The sequence below is a fragment of the Acanthopagrus latus genome, chromosome 6 (genome assembly GCF_904848185.1).
Source record: "Acanthopagrus latus isolate v.2019 chromosome 6, fAcaLat1.1, whole genome shotgun sequence".
Classification (NCBI taxonomy): domain Eukaryota; kingdom Metazoa; phylum Chordata; class Actinopteri; order Spariformes; family Sparidae; genus Acanthopagrus; species Acanthopagrus latus.
The window spans coordinates 20,661,436-20,680,744 of NC_051044.1; the positions used below are offsets into that span (position 1 = coordinate 20,661,436).

At 41.3% G+C, this 19,309-nt stretch overlaps 1 protein-coding gene across 2 annotated transcripts; it reads right to left on the minus strand.

Annotated features, from left to right (window-relative positions):
• Positions 1-433: 433 nt before the first annotated feature.
• per3 (period circadian clock 3) lies at positions 434-18,955 on the minus strand. 2 transcript variants are annotated; one of them, XM_037100780.1, is made up of 22 exons: positions 18,795-18,955; positions 13,037-13,389; positions 9,892-10,052; positions 9,680-9,798; positions 9,245-9,443; positions 9,007-9,055; positions 7,829-7,977; positions 7,440-7,518; positions 7,217-7,323; positions 6,920-7,076; positions 6,679-6,787; positions 6,183-6,311; positions 5,979-6,084; positions 5,785-5,896; positions 5,564-5,703; positions 5,284-5,445; positions 4,693-4,944; positions 3,748-4,601; positions 2,650-2,839; positions 2,284-2,470; positions 1,895-2,045; positions 434-1,808 (listed from the first exon to the last, which is right to left on the minus strand). In XM_037100780.1, the coding sequence occupies exons 2-22, from the start codon at positions 13,261-13,263 to the stop codon at positions 1,686-1,688; spliced, it is 3,762 nt and encodes a 1,253-aa protein (XP_036956675.1). In that variant the 5' UTR covers positions 13,264-13,389; positions 18,795-18,955; the 3' UTR covers positions 434-1,685. The 2 variants fall into 2 exon arrangements, with proteins under 2 accessions (XP_036956675.1, XP_036956674.1); XM_037100779.1 differs by having other exon boundaries at positions 9,007-9,058.
• Between the last annotated feature and the right edge of the window lie 354 nt (positions 18,956-19,309).

The window sequence follows — 19,309 nt, forward strand, 5'->3', positions numbered from 1 at the left end:
GCAGCTACATGGAACTTTTATTAATTGCGTTTAACCTGCTGTCACATGTCCCAAGTATATTTTGTAATAAAGGCATGTATTTACTCAATGGTTCCTGCATAATTTTCCTAAATGTTTCATATATGATCAAATGTTAACAGCAGGAAAAGGGGAAAAAAATGTCACGTCTAAGAACAGCTGTTGTGACTTCTGCTGTTTCTCAGCCACCTAATATGCCATCTGATTAATTTGCTCCCCCTCACTTGATGATGTTAATGCTGTTGTAATGTCACGTGTCAAGTATATAAGTACTTTGCTGCCAATGTCTGCCATTTTGTAATGCTTTGGCGTTGAGCCTCTACTGATGGTTATATCAACAGACTTTGGACTAGATCGTAGGTATCTGCATATAATAACTTTTGTGTATTGTGCCTCACAGAAAGTCACACCTAAGTACACGTAAGGTCATAGTTCATTTATTCATTCCTTTGTGTCACAAACAAACAGTCCCTGAATTCAAGACAAATGGCTTTTATACACTTTGTGAAATTTGTTTTGTGTACTTTTTCTATAAAATACATGGTACTGTAATATACTTTGAATCTAAAAATGGTAGAAAACCCTGGTCTGTCTTGCACCGTTGGACAACTGTATCGAAGGAAGCAGCTCTCAATCGGTCAGCACACACGAACACACACACCTGCTCACCTGTGATCTGAATTCTGTACAAGAAGTGTGATAACATTCACAGAATCACAATGGGTTAATTAATTCATCCCTGCCTTATCTCTCTCTCTCTGTCTCCCTCTCTCTCTCTCACACACACACACACACACACACACACACACACAAAAACACACACACAAAGCTACGCAGACATCAAGAGGAAATTCATTCTGTAAGTAAACCCAGGATCAAGATCAAATTTGGGCCACGCTGTGTCGGTTTACAATTAGAGGTAAACTACAGGTTCTGTAGGGTGATGATCAGGCAGGATATACTGGGAGGCGCTACAGGACCTTTTGGACATCAAGATGGACTTGTTTTGTAGCACTAAAGTCAATGTGAAATGCTCAATACGTTTGCCGTTGCCCAGAGAAAACATACAACATGATGTTCTGGTCAAGAGGAGACCGACCTCTGGAATACGAGAATACACTCCAACACAAGATCAGAATCTGAACATTATAAACACAGAGCAGCAAATGTGTCTTTGTCTCAGTGTCCATCAAAACAATCAACCATGTGTCAACCATGGTATGTCACTATGCAGCTGGTGGTACACACACTGTACACTCCACGTCTCTTGGGAACAGTCTGGCGTGTGTTCAGGTGTTCAACCTGGGCCAGCACCGTCATTGTCACGTCACCCAGTTGCACTCGTCCTCCAGACTGGGTGTGTGTACACAGTGCTCATGTTTGGGGGCAGCAACCATGGGACCCTCTTCCTATATCGAGCGTCAGGTGCCAAAGATCTGATCAGTCTTAAATACAAACTGAACCCCTACAGGGGTCTCTAAGCACAAAAAGTAGAGAGGTATAATATTCATGGTCCAATAAAGGCAGTCACATGAGGCTGAGATAATGACAGTAAAAACGCCCGTCGCTCTTGCTCTGCTCCTCAGGGCCTGGTCCAGTTGACGAGGTTTCTGGCTGGGCTGGTTTGCTGTGAGCTGGGTGGTTGGTTCTTTTGGTTTCAGAGTTTCTCAGGTGTCCACCACAGGTCCGATGGATTCATCCTGAGGACTCTCCAGAGGGGACGAGCTGTCGGGGGCAGGCGGGTGAGGGGAGTGGGCGACCCCTGTACCTGCGCTGCAGCTTGCACAACCCTGTGAGACACAAGGAGAGATTTAAACCTGTACTCAGGTGAGAAGAAAGATGAGAAAGGTCCATGTGTGTGACTGGAGACTCCCACCTGTGTGTCGATCTCCTGTGGGATAGTGTGCTGTGAGATCCAGGGATGGACCTCAGCCAGCTCCTCTCTCTGCTCCTGGGTGAACCAGGGCTGGAGGGGCTGAAGCACCCGCAGCTTCTCCCTGTCTTCTGACAACACCTCATTCTGGTCCCTGGAAGAGACGAAAAACCTTCTTCAAAAAACAAGGCCAACTTATAATCCATATTACCTAACCTAAACAATTTCGGCAGTGCATTTAAAATATATTCTCCACTTGATTTCCGATGCAAAATTTTGTGAGGATGAATCAAGGCTTAAGGAATAAAAGGAAAATGGCCACATGGAAATGTGTGCCGCAAAGCATGAGTATGAGAACAGATTGATGTTCAATTGATATTAAGGGTGTATACCTGGTGTGCATCTGGTATGTCATCATGACACGCTCAGGCGTGTGCTGGATCATGCTCCACAGTGAGTTCTCCACCTGAGTGTCGAAGCTGTGTTGGAGCTCCGCCGGTGCCTCCTGGCTCTTACGGGCTTTGCGTGATGTGTCAGATGAATCATTGCTAGCAAAGTATTTGCTGCTGTTGCTGCTGCCTGCAAGCCAGAGAGAGTTCTGCATCAGTCACTACAGTGAAAGTGTTGTTCCTCTGTCACGCAGTGTTAAATCATTTTTATCTATGAAGAATTTGATGATTTTATTCATTTTTACAGTAAAATTGCTTACAGAGTGTGTGAAAAGGAAATTTTATGCAGACGTGTGTTTTCCCTGTTACCAGTGTGTGATGTGGAGGTTCCATTGGAGCCAGATCCTGATCCTGATCCGAGGGAGCCAGACTCCCCTGACCCAGACCCAGAGGCATTGGAGCCCGTCCCTGACCTGGCATCCTCCTGCAGCAGCATGTCAAGCAGCTCACTGGATGTAGACTGGGCGTCATGGTTCCCAGAATCGCTGGGGTTGTCACCCTAAGCGAGGCAAAGGTTTAACAGTCAGAACTTGACCAAGAACATGCTGTAAAGACAACTATGTACTAGAGATGTCCCGATCAGGTTTATTTTACCCCGATCCGAATCTGAGTCCTTTAATATTTAGTAAATGCTGACACTGAGTCCCGATCCAATACTCAGGCTTAACTAATATTTTCCTGGATAATACAGCTACATTAACAAAAAAAGTACCTGCATCCAAGCTGTGCTAATCATTTTTTTTATTTTGTTGAAACAAAGTATATACTTGGTACCTCGATTTCATCCATAAAAAACAAACATAAAAAACCTCCATATCATCCATTGCTTTTTTCATATTGTTGTCACATAAAATGACATAGACCTGTTGCTAGTCTATTTCACGTGTTCAGCATCTTCTCGATTGCCTGTATTACATGCTCTGCTGTATGAGAGTCACGAAACAAGTGCGCATACCGACACGTTGCAACTCGAAAGTAGAATCAGTGTACTGTGATGCTGAGATCATAGGGCATACCGGGGATTCAAAAACTCCAGATGATGAAGAAAACCCTGATCCTTTACCACGGATAAGAGCTGGTTAACCAGAGTGATTAATTCAATGTTACATGTCGCCGTTGGGCTGCTTTATTTTCACACTGCAGACATTTTATCCACAGGTTTGCCAGAGTAACATTAAGTGCGTGTCTTGAGTTCTGCAACGTATTGTGCTCTGACGTTAACAAAAAAAAAAAAAAAAATCGACCTTGGGTCCACATTTAAAATTGCCGATCCCCGATCCTGCAGATGGGATCGGGACATCCCTACTATGTACTACATCCCTATACCGGGTATGTATAACAGTGTATCTACTGTGGGAAAGTAAAAGTTTTGGCAAGTTGAAGGTTGACAGATAACAGCAGACTCACCTCGTTGGCATGTTGTTCATGGAGGCTCTCAGCGTGGTTGTGTCCGGTGCTGCTCTGACCTTCATTTGGCTTTGGCAGCTCCTCCTGCAGCAAGTTCAGCTGTAGCGGAGAACTGGAGCGAGAGCTGGAGAATAATGCTGGAGGACCAGCAGCCTCCTCCTCTTCCCCGACAGAGGAGCTGGGTCGGGGTGAGCAAAGCAGAGGGCCCAGTGGGGTCTGAGTCTGAGGTGCTTGCTGGGTTTGGAACAGGGGCTGAGGAAATTGGACACTGCCAGGGGCAAAGCCTGTTATGGTGATGGGTGCCTGGGGAAGCATGGAAGGATCAGATGGTGGGTAAATAGATGGGTAACCTGGAGTGAAAGTTGGGTAGCTGGGCAGGATGACAGCCATGACTGGAGTCATGTATGGGTTAATGTTTTGGACTGGAGCCATGGGCTGTAGGTTGGGGAAGGTCTGTATATTCTGGAGATTCTGAATGGGCTCCATCTGGATTTGCTGCATGCCTTGCAGGCTCTGAGTAGGCTGCATGATGCTGAAGTTGTAGTTCAGTTGGGTTTGGTCAGGAGGTTGCAGGAGCATGGGGGTCGATAGAGGCAGCTGTTGTGGTCTGGGGGGTTGCTCTGGGACAGGCTGGGTCGCCATCATGGGGAAGAATGGTGTCTGGAGTGGGTTTGTTTGGCTGTAGGGCGCCCCCATCTGGGGCTGGGAGGACTCTGAGGATGGCCAGGAGGATTTGGGACCAGGTGGAGAAGTGTAGCTGTCTGAGGAAGTCTGAGGTTTGGCACGCTTGTGCCTGGGCTTTCCTCTGCGAGTGCGGTTCCACCCAGCACCACTCACTGGACGTAGATAGTCGCCTGTGATGTAATCGACATAATAAGTTTGATGGGAGGTGCCAGAGTATCACTTAAAAGCACATACTCGGCACATTTGTAAATAAATACACACCTGGGTGGTGGGAGTGAGCCATAGAGCTGTTGTCCAGCTGCAGATAGGAGCTATAGGGGCTCTGGAGGATGCGATGGCGGAATCGATCCACATACTCTTGCTCCTCCTTCTGGGTGTGAGCTGACAGCACCTCCTTGGTGAGACCGATAAACCTTCGTTCCTCTGTGGCGAGGCTGGGGGCCAGACGGACAGGGGTCGGAGCAGCATCAGCAGGCTCACTGCCCATCGGGGCATCCTCCAGGGCCGTGGCCTCTGTGGGAGATCATTAAGAAACAAACATGTTCAAAAGAGAGTTTTCCAAAGTGACAGAGATCCACAGATTTAATTTCTTTATGTTGTTTGTTATAAGGTTCACTTTTTAAGAGAAAATTTAAGTTTACAATGTATTTGCTTGCTTATTTCAATGCCAGGAGACCATGTACAACTACGTTATTGTAATTCAATAAGATTTTAGGTTTACATGAATGATTCTGTACACCAGATTTTCAAGGAGTATATTCAAGCATATACATAACAAAATATACATTTAAAGGATTTTCCAAACTTTCAAGACTGTGCATGAACCCAGTGTAAGGGGGGTATGTTTCATACCTGATTCAGGCTGTGGCACATGGACAATGGTGCTGCTGTATGAACACTGGCTGGTGACAGAGACTACGCTCATAGCCTTGGTGGACATCGTGATGTCTGTCAGAGGCGCTCCAACAACTGCTGCCGCCGTCGGGGCCACTGACACCCCACTGTCCAGTACCACTGTCAAATCAGGGGAAAGACAGTGAATAAAGCGTTGCTGTTACGAAGAATATTACAGCATATATCCCCAAATGATGATAGAGTGGTAAGCTGTGTGGTGTCTGTGATGTGTTCGTACCATCTGAGCTGGCCTGAGCTGTATCAGTGGTTTCAGCAGGCTTGTCGTCTTCTGAGGTAGAGGATGAGGAAGAAGAGGTGGCCAAGGAATGGGAGTCACTCTTGCGCTTTAGGGCTGGACCTGTACAGCTCTCCAAATATCTGAAACACACACATACAATTAATAGAGTGACAGGAATTATGTGACCTAAGAGTAGGCATTATGATGGTACATCCACACACCTGATGATGTTGTCCACACAGTTGATCTGCTGATAGGAGGGAATGTGTGTTTGCTTCCTACTTTCCTCGGGTTCTCTGACCTCAGGGTTGGAGACTGCAGGGGGCAGACGTGCTGGGGAAATGAAGGCTCATTTTAGCCAAAAGAATTGAATTGTTTTTTGGGTTTTTTTCTTATGTGTGTGGTTCTGCATTACCTGCAGCAGGTTTGCCAAGGAGAGCAATTTTGTGGCTACCCAGATAAGCCTGCTGGCCCCAACTCTTCACTCTATTCACATCAGCACAGATCTGCTGCAGAGTCATCTACAATAAGACAATGTATCAGAAGGGTTTACATTGGCAGCAGGTTGGCAGCAGTTACCACTCACTTCCTGGCCTGTGATGTCACTGTGATGTCTCACCGGTTCCCGCTGCGCGTCCTCCCACAGGTTACCATTACTGTCACTTGAAGAGGCGACGCTGATGTAGTGCTCATGAGAGCCGTTACTTCCCAAACTGCCGTAACCACTGGAACCGTTATTATGGACCGGCTATGGAGGAGAGACACAGAGAAATGAAGGCACTGGTGAAACACTGACAGAAAGATAGAATATGATGAATAGAGAGGTGTGTGTTTGTGTTAGTAAGGCTGGACACCCATGGACATGTATGTGGTCCAGGACTACAACTTTCACTATCCATAATCTCAAAATGCTTCAAAAATGCCAAGAATGAATAAGGGGAAATCCTAGGTTAGCAAGAAAAAAAAACACCAAAAAGGATCATTTCAAATAAATATCAAACAGAAACAGGGAAGGTGATTTTAATATCCATGCCCTGCAAACATTACATTTTTCTCTTATATCAATTGATGATAGATATTTGAATTATGCATTTTTTCAGTACTGAAATAATGACCTGCAGGAAAAGCTTGTAGATCTTTGCTTGCAGGTCTTTTATTTCCTCATTAGTGACTAGGATATCATCCTTAGTCGGTGCAGCAAACACATCTTCATTCAGTGGACTCCTGGTGACGAAAAACAACAGTGATGTCATTAAAACAGGTGAAGTCAATAGCAGTACATTCAATTATAAAGTCACAGAAAGCAGTGAGATTTTATTTTTTAATGTAAAACTTTTTTGGTCTTTGTGAACTTACGTCCTGACTTTATGACGTCCGATGATGAAGGCCACCTTGCGGCTCCAAGGGTTGATGAAGCTGGACCAGCTGGTGTCCAAGGTGATATGGTCTCCGTTTTGACACCGTAGACGCACTGGAGAGTGCTCAAACGGAGACTGGCCCGCATATTTCAACACTGAACATGGCGTTAAGAGAAGAACATCAAGGTAAGGGTGACAATGTGGATGATGGGTTACTGTAATCAGCACTGGAAGAAATCCTTGGTGAATCCCAAATAAAATAAAAATAAAAAAATCACGCGTCTTGGACACTTACCTTTCCGGTGCATAGACAGCATGAGGGGGCGGTCGTCTGGGTGGATGCAAGTCAGCAGTGAGGAGCCAATAAGATCCTGAGGAAGGTATCCTAGCAACGGCACAGCCCTAAAAGGCATAAACAATCAAATTAGCTTCACCAACACCATCTTAAAAGCTCATGGTAAACGCTGATCATGTGTGTGTGTGTGTGTGTGTGTGTGTGTGTGTGTGTGTGTATTGACCTGTCATCCACTTCCAGGAACACACAGCCAGGGGAGTGAGTGGTAGTGAAGATTCGCTTGTCCAAGGGGATCCGAGGCGCTGCACAAACAAATAACATCAATGTCAGGGATATGTGAGGGCTCTTTCTTACATGTTTAAGCAAAAGAAAGGCTATGCATACCAATGACTGATATATAAGCAGAGGTAGTGATTAAGTCATGATATTCATTTGTTCACAACTTCCTCAGAAACATCTCTGGCAGGCATGAATAAGAGGCTTCAACAAATATCTTCAACTAGAAATTGAGCAAAGGTTGTGTGTCCAAACACAAGCAAACAAAAACATTTAAAAAAGATTTTTAAAAAAAAGTGAGCTTGTTGTGTAATACTCCTATATACATAATTGTACCTTCATATCCAGAGATGATACGTTCAGCCAGCGCCAGGCAGCACGACTCCTCCTCCTCCTGACTGTCTTCTTTTCCCTGCACCTTCAGCAGGTAGGGTGTTATCCGAAATGGGTTGTACCGCATCTCACCCTCACGGTCCTTCCCACCCCTAAAGTATAAATTGACATTTTTGATTTCCATTGTGGAGTGTGAAGTACACCGAAGCCATTTGACTCAACTGATATTAAAAGATAGCTTCCATATTTTTCACATGTTTTTGATACCTAAATGACTAATGAGGACAACAATTTGTTGACTTGTTTCAGTACTGAGCTAGGCCACTGCAGCCAGCAGCTGCAAAACAGGCTGCGATGTGAGAACCATCTGCAGGCCATTGTGAACCATCAAAGTAAGTCCATTTAATGCTTGTTTTGCCACCAGCATACTCAGGTTGTTATTCTAAGAGTCTGACGGCATTATGGAAAGGATCCCTGTAGAGTAAGAACTTTTCATTAAACTGGCAATATGCAAGTATTTTGTTTTAATGTATCTTTATGAAGTAAATCTTGATTGCACAGTGTAATGGTCACAAGATGATGACAGCATTGGCATTTAGATTGGTTCCTCATCAACCTCGCTTTTTATTTTGACTACCACCTGGCACAAAATCTGGCAAAAATCTAACAAGACCATGGATCCAGTCAGGCTGGCAGCCTGCCCCCAGTTCTATCTGCTGTCACTTCTCAGTTACAGGCTAAATGAATAAACAAAGTCACATTTTGCCTTGTGTTGTTGGTAAAAGAAATGATCCAGTAGTCTTTTGCTAGTGTGGTATAAACAATAATACTATAACAAAACTGTTTCTGCATGCCAAAGTTATCCTCTGAACACACAAATATGTCAAACAGGAAATGAGTTAAACAAAAACAGACTAGAGCCATACTGAAATGTTTCTTTGACAAAAACAATCTCTCTGTATCTTATTCTGTCTTTAACTATGATTTACAAAGTCACATGGAGTCAGCAGGACGTCTAAGGGGTTTGATAAGTGAGTTTCAGCTATGCTTTACTGACATCTGTCATGTCTGAGCAAATGAAATGTTGCCAGAAGTTGCATTATTGTTTGGTCTCAGATATATGGAAGGCCTAGTACAAGAGAAATTGTTAATAGAAATTAAAATATAGTAAGTATACTGACCTGATTCTGCAGAAAAAAGACTTGACCTGGGCAGAGTCGAACAGAATGCCTGCTGAAGAGACAAAGAACAACAAAAAGTTAGGTTAACTGCCAGCTCTTTTAATTCCATTAGCGATCTGCACTGATTCACAATTATTTACGAACAAACTCAGCTAAAGCCGCCTCATATAAGCTTGAAATGATATTGAGATTAAAACAAAGCCTAAAATACAGTATAACAAATGTGGTCCGAACACACCTGTGTTAGAGTTGCTCCAGGGTGGCAGATGCAGCTGAGCCGTGTGCGAGTAGAAGACATTAACATCTTGGTGGAAGAGCAGCTCCACAAACTTGGCCGACTCCAGGAACTTCTTCTTGCAGCACAGAATGCTGGGAGCCTGCTCCGACGCGTACATCACGCGGCCACTCGACAGCGAGAAAACCACAACGAAGGAGTCCTACACACAGGCACAGAGAGACGTACGCACGCACATGTAGAAAGACACAAGCACACAGGCGAGCCAAGTCACAGACACACACAAAAGCAGTAAACACACATACACTCACACACACCGCAAGGCGTGAGGCAAAAATAAACTTACACGTGCATGTATAACGTGCGTGTTTGCATTATGTGTGTGTGTGTGTGTGTGTGTGTGTGTGTGTGTGTGTGTGTGTGTGTGTGTGTGTATACCGTGTTTTTAAGCGTGTGTTCAGAGGTAACTCTCTCCAGCTCCTGCAGGGTGCAAACACTGGCATCTCTCCTCTCATCCTGGCCATTTCGCATCAGCAGTTTGTAGTATTCGCTATTAGCTAGAGAGCAACACACAAACACATACGATGATATCAGAAAAAAGTAGTAATGTTACTCAGACAGAACGTGAGGTTTTCCAGTTGTCAGGTTACCTTGCACTTGTTTGACACAGTTGAGCGCGTAGTGTAAGGCCTCCACAGTGCTGGCTTTGCTGCGATTGCGTTTGTCAGATGGAAGCCTCTTCTTCATTTCAGCCACTGTGATCATCAGTTCTCTGTGGGTCTGGCCTTTGCTGCCATCTGTGTTCTCACTGCTATAAAAGGTCAGAGAGTTTAACTTAATACAATGCAGAGACAAACGCAACAGTTTTCAGCTATCTGTAATTTCCAGCCACCTACGTTAAATGAATAGGGGGTAAGTGGTTCCCCCTTTCTCAATGTTTATTTCAAACCCCTTTCTCATTTATCTTATATTTTTGGTCTGGACAAATTTGCATAGAAACGTGTATAAATATATATATATATATATATATATATATATATATATATATATATATATATATATATATATATATATATATATATATATATATATATATATATATATACACGTTTCTATGCAAATTTGTCCAGACCAAAAATAATTGCTACTGTGTATATCTAATCACCCATATATTTACCATTGCTAAGTTGTTGCATTCTTTTGTTACACAATAAGTGCTAAAACAAACAAACAAACAAAAAAACCTTTGGAGGTACATATTGATTCTACATTTTGAGAACATTCTATTGCTTTAACATACATCTGTTCAGGTATACTAAACAACTCTTGTAACATACATTTCAGGAAAGGTGGCACAAATCCCTTTGCAGTAGGTTGGAATGTTTTATTTCAGTTATTGTCAACACCAAAAGCATTTCATGTTTAGCCATTTATTATGAAGTTTACAAAATGTACAATAATATCAGTAGACACTAGAAATGCCACTCATTTTTTAGAGGAAGGAATTTGCCTTGGTGTTTGATGTATACTAAAAAAGGCATATATAATACTGACCATACAGAGCACAAAAATTACATGTATAAAATATATGTATGTTTTAAACTCACAAAGCTGTGCAGGTGTACTGTTTTGTGCAAACTACTTCATCATGGGATATGCAAAAGGTCACAGTTTAAAAAATGTGTCATGGGATGATAGTCAACGATGTCAGCTAATGTATAGAGTATATTATGTATAGAGACAGATGTCCACTGGGGAGGATTGTTATTGAGACCATGTGCAGATGAAAATAAATGGGGTGGTAATTCATCACTGGGGGTGTCTGGACTGGATTTCAGCTCCTAAAAACACAATGTGGCAAAGCAGTTAGATTAGTTCAGACTTGTTTTTATCAAAACATGTTAGGACTGCGTTTATTACACGGTCTGAGCAGTGACTGATCAGGCTCAGACACATACAGTGTGAATTCTGTAGTGTTTGGAATGTTTTTTGTTAAGCCCTATGTACACGTAAAATGTGACTAGTAGAATCTTTAATTTTAACAGTATTTGTCCATTATTTTACTCAGATGATGCCTGTACTCAATTCAGACATCACAGTACCATCGGCCCTCATTTAGTAAGAAATTAAAAAACTGTTGTATACAAAACAAATTATTCAATATTGTCGCATCGCTAAAACATAGACTGCAGACAAAAAAATGTGTTTATCTTACAGCCACATGGTTTTTCAAAGGGAACGCAGTACAACTCTCTGGGATCTTCAGCCACTTTAGACTTCCTTGTCACTGTCACGCAATCTTCCAGCTCTGCAGGCTTGGTCGTTTCTTCATGGGACTACAAGCTGGAGCTGCTCCTTGTTCTTTCCTGGAGCGAGAATTACATGATTTACTGCCTGTACACAATATCTAACAGTATTATTGCTGCAGTGAGACACGCATGATAAATTATGTAATGTCCTCAAAAATGTATAGCAAAGTTACTAACAGTCTCGTAACCAGAATGCCAACATAATGAACTGAAAGACAATACATGGTCTACAAGTGCAATTCACAGTCAATAAAATAAATAAAATAAAAGCAATAACTGACAGCAGCACAGAAATGCAGCTGGTCAAAACAAGACTGCTATCTCATGATGTGATGTGTACAAGTTTACATTATAGCTGAGCCACAGTAACTAAAAACAATCACACCTAGCTAACTGTTAAAGTTGCTGTGTTGTCATTAGTTAAACTAAAGATATTTTTCAGCAGATGTTAGATGTTACTTACCACTCTAAAGACACTTCCCAAATTCATCTTTTTCCATATCCACAGCCATCTCCAGCGTTGGAAAGCCCCGACAAAATGTACTCCTGTTTAGCTTCTTTCTAAGTCGCTTATTTCCTCTGCTGCGGAAAAGGCTACCTTTCCTGAATAAGTAACTATGACTGAAAGCCATAGCTCTGGCGGCCGGCTCGACATCTTCATCCTCTCTTGTGGAAAACTAGAGGCTAAAGTGAGTCACTATCACCCCTCAGGCCGGAAGGATTTATTACAGGATGTATTACAGAAGAGACGGCCCGTGCTAGCTGCTTAGCAGTGGATATCTCTGCAATGCAATACATAAGCATCTTTTTGTCCATAATGCCACAGCTGTTACTTCTTCACACTCTGTTGATTGGGTTAGTTCATTTTATCAATATTTACTTTTACTTTCAGATCTACATTCAGATCTTAAAAATGGAACCTTTAAGCCCTGATTTAAAAAAACAAACCGGAAGCTCAAGTTGATCTCAAGTTTTCTCATATATGTGGTGCATAAGAAATGAAATGCTGCTTCTCTGTGTTTAGTTTATCAATATTAATATTCCTTTCTAGTCATTTTGTGAGTTTACTTTGTTTATTTATTGGACTAGAAAGGTAGCAGACTTGCCACTCAGAAGGTAGCCAATAACATTAGCCAGCGATTTGGCTAAATGTTTGACTTGTTTACAAGCTGTTTGATCATCTGACTGGTCATGTGTCTTGCTCCACTGGACCAATTTTCAGCGATGACTTTGGGGATTGCAATGTTGTCATGGATAGAACTAGTAGATAGGAATAAACAAATAAACATTCAGTTTCTGTAAGCTGTCAGCACAAGGTATCAAAACTTTCACAGAGATGGATCAAGTTTTAAAACACTCGCTTGCTGATTTTACCAGATGCAAACCCACTGTTCTGATATACTGCGTTGCATTTTAAAACTCGTTTTGAGATAAATCAAGAGACGTGGGTGCAGCACAGTCAGGGCACACCCAATCAGACAAATACCTCTTAGTTGAAGCTGAGGTGGATCCCATGGCACTACCAGGGCTGTGATTGGTTGAGGAAGAGAGGTCGTGTGAGCCGCTAGTCATCTCCTCATCTTCCTGCCCAGCTTCCCCTCCTGAAGCTCCCCTCGCCTCCCCCCCATGTTCTCCTGTGGTTGATGGTACTGCAGGCTCCTCCCCATCCGGACCGCTGTCACCTCCAGGCATCTCCGAACTTTGGTCACACATCAGTAATAATTTACCCAATCCCAGTGGTCGGTGAAAGTCTTCATATGTTCAGTAACAGGAATGGGTTCCATGTGGTGACGACAGCAAAGAGTTCATTCAATCAGTGTTGAATGTTGGCCTTGAACTCTGTAAGATAAAAGAAAATACAGGAAGATAATAAGAAACAGCATAAAAACAAACAACATGGTCGAACTAGCAGCAGCTGGTATCTTCTGAACCTTTGCCACTGAAAACACAAAACGAGTATTTGAGGTGTGGTGCAATTCCACATCCCAGTACTGTATACACATCTGACAGTGTTTTGAAATTGCAGTAAGTGTGCATGAAATTAATAGGCCTGCACAGTTAATGGAAGTATAATCATGATCGTAATACAGCTGAGTGTAATATGTATAATACAGCATTATGGATGAGGTACTGTAGTCCTACAGAGATGGAGTGAACTGGATTATAAAGACAGAAAACACATTTGTTTGGGTGTCTCCCCTCATCCTCTGATTTTCACAATTTTGAAGTAAAAATAAAAATTGTTGTTTTCTTTTTGTTGGTTTGTTTCATTAGTAAGTTACTATAGCTGTTGTTGCTGTTTTCATTATTGTTCACATATATTATACCGTCACTTTAGTTTTTAATATATGATAATATTCAAGCTAATGTGACATAAAACATAATGACACTGAATGTCGATGGAGTTAATGATGGTGAGGTAGTACTGATAATAATGATAATGTAGTTATTTATTATTATTATTTATTATTATTTTGTTGCATTATAATCATTGTTATCATTAGGGCCCAAGCAGGGAACCTGCGATGTCCCTGTTGTTTTTCTAGTGATTATTTTTTTTCCTTTGCTCCAAATGATCACATTTTTCACTACCTGAACATACCCCAAAACCCACCAAACTTGGAATATAAGTCACACCTGGCAAAAATTGTTATAATCTATTATCATCCTGAATTTCAACCACTAGGTGGCGCTATGATCAAAGGAGTGCGTTTTAGCTTATAACGCCAATATACTTTGATGCACATACAAAAACCTTATATCCCCGGGTTCACTGAATGGTGCTGAATCTTGTGATATAGGCCACGCCCATTTCCGCCTGCCATTTCTTTCCACAAATTCGCAAAATGTCGCAAACCTACTTTTTCGAACTCCTGCTAGGCAATTTCCCCAATTTGCACCAACCTTTGCACACAACAACTTATTAAAAGAATTTTTATTTTTAAATCTAAGCCTTTTATATCTCCACATTGGTTGGTTGGATTAACACAAAACTTGGTACATTTATAGTTAATGTCCTCCTGGCACTGTGCCCACACCATAGTACTTATAGCAATGAAATTCATATGGGGTAGTACAGACTGGCCCCTGTAACTCACACACCAAAAATGAGCATATCACATCATATCACAATCGCAATATCTGTCAAAATAATCGCAATGTCATTTTAGACCATTCTGTATAGCTGTAGGAATAAAATGTTCTCTGCAAAATTACATTTTTTTTTCTTTTCTCAAATGTGAATGACTTGTCTTGTCTCTGTCCTGTTACCTAATACTATCGGACAATCTGACAATCAAATGGACTCACTGCTGTCTTACTCACTCCCGTCATCTACGATGTACACTTATGAGGACATCTCACCTATCAATGCTGCCAACATCAGAACAACGCTGCCAAATCCCAGGCTTTACACAACGCAAACAAAACAATAACAACGTGACCATCTGCAGCCTCTGAGCTGATGCCCAATGAGACATTTTTTCTCATCTTTCAACCAAAGCTTCTTCTTTGTAATTAAAAGAAAAAACACAAAAGGAAACAGAGGTAACGTCTTTGCTATTGCAAGTCACCTGCTTCTTCTAGCTTGATATCAGGTATCATAATATCAGCTACGAAAAAAACAGATGCCGCCACATTCACACAACAGTGAGACAAGATGAACGAGACAGGGAGACAGAGAGATAGAGAGGGAGACACACTGAGAGGTACAAACAGGAGCCAGGGAAAATATCCTGCGTCGTTCAACAAGTCGTCACTGCAGGATTACATAACCAGCTTGTTCAGTTCGGAGCGTATAATCTATCCTACTATTATACTGTGTGCTATGTGTGTACAAGGCACAGACGCAAACCCATGCTTACTTTGGTGCAGGTATGATGCCCTGGCTTTGCCTTATTTTTACAGCACACATACAAACCTGAAAAGGCCACACTAAGGTCAAGTTGTTGAGACGGTTTAGTAATCTGTACTTTGCTCCCCCATTTCTCACAGAGGAAATGTGTGAGTCTTTTTTAAACAAATTGCATTTCAAATGTAAACAAAAGGCTAGTTGCACCCCTAGAATTGCTGATTGGAACATTATCATAAGGATAATCACAGAAATATAATCTGTTGTTTGTTTCTCATATCGATATAATTTAGAAGGTCAAAACAAAAACAAAGCAACTGAAATATGTTTAAAGCAAAAACACTGGACGTCCAAAAATAATGTTAATGAAGATATTTTCTAATACACATAGCCTGGACAACAATGTCATAGATAAAATAAACAAGCAATGATCTGTGTTCCACTGTTACATATAGGACTCATTTTCACAAGACCGAACTACAGTGGCCCACAATGCATTGCAACTCAAAAAAAGGTACACATAAACAAGATATAAGCAAAAAATAAAAAAATAAATAACAACAAATGGAATTCTTCTTCAATTACTGGTGAGCCTCACCTTCATCAGTGGTGCATGGGCTCGAATAGGCAGCACTGTGATCACATAAAAATCTGCACTCAAAAGGGATTATGTAATTTACACAAGGAAGTAGTCGTCTTCAACATGGGGATTTTTTAAGGGAGGAAATGTTCTGGGAAGGAGCAAATATTGCAAATATTTAAATACAAAACTAAATGTTATTACTTACATACACAAAATGGCAACTCAGAAGGGAAAAAATTTGGGATATATCTGGTATAATAATGTCTATGTGAGTATCATGCAGGCTATAGGTAATCTGTCTAGTGGTGGATAGTCAATGTTTATATGTATCATAAACAATAAAATCTCCCCACAAGTCATTCACATAATAGATTCCAAAACTTGTTCCACTCTGTATGGTTGTGTGAGGTGCTTGTAGTAGTAACAGTCTGAACAATATGCACAGAAAAAAACAAAAAAACAAAAAATCAGATTGCAACTATTTTGACAACTATTGAGCTTGCAACATGAGCTAAGATTTTCTCTGGTATGGTCATTTTTGCATATCTTTTTCACTGAAAACTACATAAAAACTATAATGATATAATTTTTGCTTGGCTCTGTACCATACAATGCTCTCCCTTTATGTCTGGAAAATGTAATTGTACATCAGAGCATCTCTTGCACCACAATTCTTCATTTATTATTATTATATGTTTTGTTACACATTCTACACAAATGTTGCAGCTCCTGAGATCGCGCTTGATGATATTGTACATTTGCTAATACTTCAATCAATTTTTCAGCCCTAAGCAGAGCAGTTTATTCAGAGAAGATAAATATCCACGGTCCTAACGTCAGTGACTTCATGAGTCACACAAACCATGGCAACAACAAGTGTGTCCATGCCATGCTAACAATTTTCAGTGAACTCTGCAAACATTTCTGTTGTTGTTTTGTGTATTTGCAGAGAGTTGCTGCAATAGGTTGTGGATATTGTATTTGCAGTATGTCTTACTAAATGTTGTGCATATGTTGTGGAATTGATGAGGATGTTTTCTTTATTTGATTCTGTTTTGTCTTTTTGCATCTGTTTTCTTAAGGTGTATGGTCTTGAGCTCTCTTTGCCACTGTGCCAAACAAAAGACAGCCTGAATTTGTATAAAAAAATATGAAAAGAAACATGTAATTCTTCTGGAATAGATGTCACACCTTCTGTTACACTAAAATGCCCTGTTGTCTTGTCACAAAATATTGCCACATTGCAATGAGAACATGTCATCATTTGAGCAGCAATCACCTTAAGCAACTTGGCTTATGAAGGGAGCAACACCCTTTGCCTGTTTTTCGCCAGTTTACAGGACTAACTGTACATGGAGACAAAGAAGAGCCATGAGCAATGCAATGTTTGTGCCAAAGCATAAATCAATCTAAACTATGTCTCCTGAATGTCCTCTGTCTGTCTGTCTGCACATTTTTGTATATGGATTCAACAACGTATGTGAAAAGCCAGTAAGGAGCTTTTCTCGTTATATCAAAGAGCTGTTCAGACTAACTCACACCTCAAATCACACAACACAACTACACTACAACTTCCAGCCAGTATGGAAGTAAAAGCCTAGCAGGATATACATCAAGGGCCAACAACATTTGATTATGAAACCATATTATTACATAATAACATCATTCACTGGCTGGCAACATGCAAACAGTTTTATCTACACTTTAAAATTAACATTTATTTAATTAAAGAAACATACTTTTATTAAGCATTAGAAAAAGTATAATGCTTAGGATTCAGGTGGAAATGGACTTACTGGCTTCTGACAACAAATTAAGTATTCATAGTTGAGGGCACATAGATCCAGTAACAGTGTAGTGTGTTTGTAGGAATGCCTATATATAGGTCACCTCTAACACCAAGATTATTTCTACAACTACACGAACACACACATACAAGTGATATGACATCAAAGATATCTGTTTTACATGCTTTCATCCATTGGAGAAAAGCAAAGTTTTTCAGACTTTAAAAGCAGCCCACAACCCATTCCCACAGAAAACAAACCTGACACTCATTATAGTAAGCTGTCCCCTCCCTCATGAACCCGTTACCCTCAATAACCTCAGCAACCACGGCTCAGGTTTAAGGTAGAGACTAGTACTACTCCACCATAAAATCGAGCAAGATCGCCATTATTATGACGTTATTACTGTTGCGTTATTATGCATGTTGCCACAAATCTCGCCAGCTGCAAACTAAACTTAATGACACATTATATGATAGATAGATAGATAGATAGATAGATAGATAGATAGATAGATAGATATCATTGGTAAATCCAGAAAATACCTGTAAAACCAGATTGTCTTATTTTAAGATAACATGTCAATTACTGCTGTGTAACGTGATAGATTAATTACTTATGATAGTTCATGACTTTTTAGGTATCATATTAGCATCACTTCAAGCAATGTAAGCGTCTCAGAGCAACATAAGCTGCAGTCTGCTAATAGCACAACTCGCTCAGTGATAACTGCAAACCCCTGACTTATGGCAGACATGTCATGTAGCTAACACATACTAGCAACAGACAATACTGTACACTCCCCACAGCCAAGTCCCGCTTTACTCTATGGAGAGATAAAGCAATCAACTTAAACTACATAATGCATGCGTATACGAGTGTACTAGGAGACAAGACAAGAACTGAAAATTAATTTGTTTACATCCAGTGTTCTCTTGGTTGGTGCCGTGGGCGAGGTAGCTAGCTAGCTGTGCTAACCCGCGAACGACACCTCAAATCTATTATTTACTGATGAAATATTTACCTTTCCAGCTTCTCGTGTGTTTCCGCTTCAATATCCGCACACTGGATTTCTATCAAATTGATCGTAGGACTATATTGAGGATATTTTTGGGGGATTATCTCCAACTCACGGAGGCAAATCGTCATCCACTCTGGAGCGCTTGACACATTTGTGCAACGTGAGGCCGGTGCTATGTAACTCCGCCCACTCCGCGGTGATTGGACAGAATAATTGAGTGCCTTTCGTGTGATTGGGTGTCGCTTCTGACAACGGGCGTGTCCAAACGGCAATCTGTCAGGGGGCTTGGAGTCGGTTCACGTGGACCTCCATGTTACACAACAGGGGGACAACAAGCCCGCTGCAGACTGCTGAAGCACCTACTCATTACTGCCCGCTGCATCCAGCCCTCTACTTTTGATGAATGAACACAGCCGCCATATGATCCAGCTAATGCAGTTCTCACGTCTTCTCAGCTTTCGTAGGAAGTTTTGATTTTGAATTATTTTGATCTTTTGGATTTTATCAAATGTGAATAT

Excerpts from the sequence above, each read along its gene's own strand:
- per3 (XM_037100779.1), bottom strand. The coding sequence starts at position 13,263 with ATGTGTGACCAAAGTTCGGAGATGCCTGGAGGTGACAGCGGTCCGGAT. Across the intron at positions 7,519-7,828 it reads TATCATCTCTGGATATGAAG|CGCCTCGGATCCCCTTGGAC; the intron begins GTACAATTATGT and ends TTGTTTGTGCAG. Across the intron at positions 4,945-5,283 it reads TGTGCCACAGCCTGAATCAG|AGGCCACGGCCCTGGAGGAT; the intron begins GTATGAAACATA and ends GATCTCCCACAG.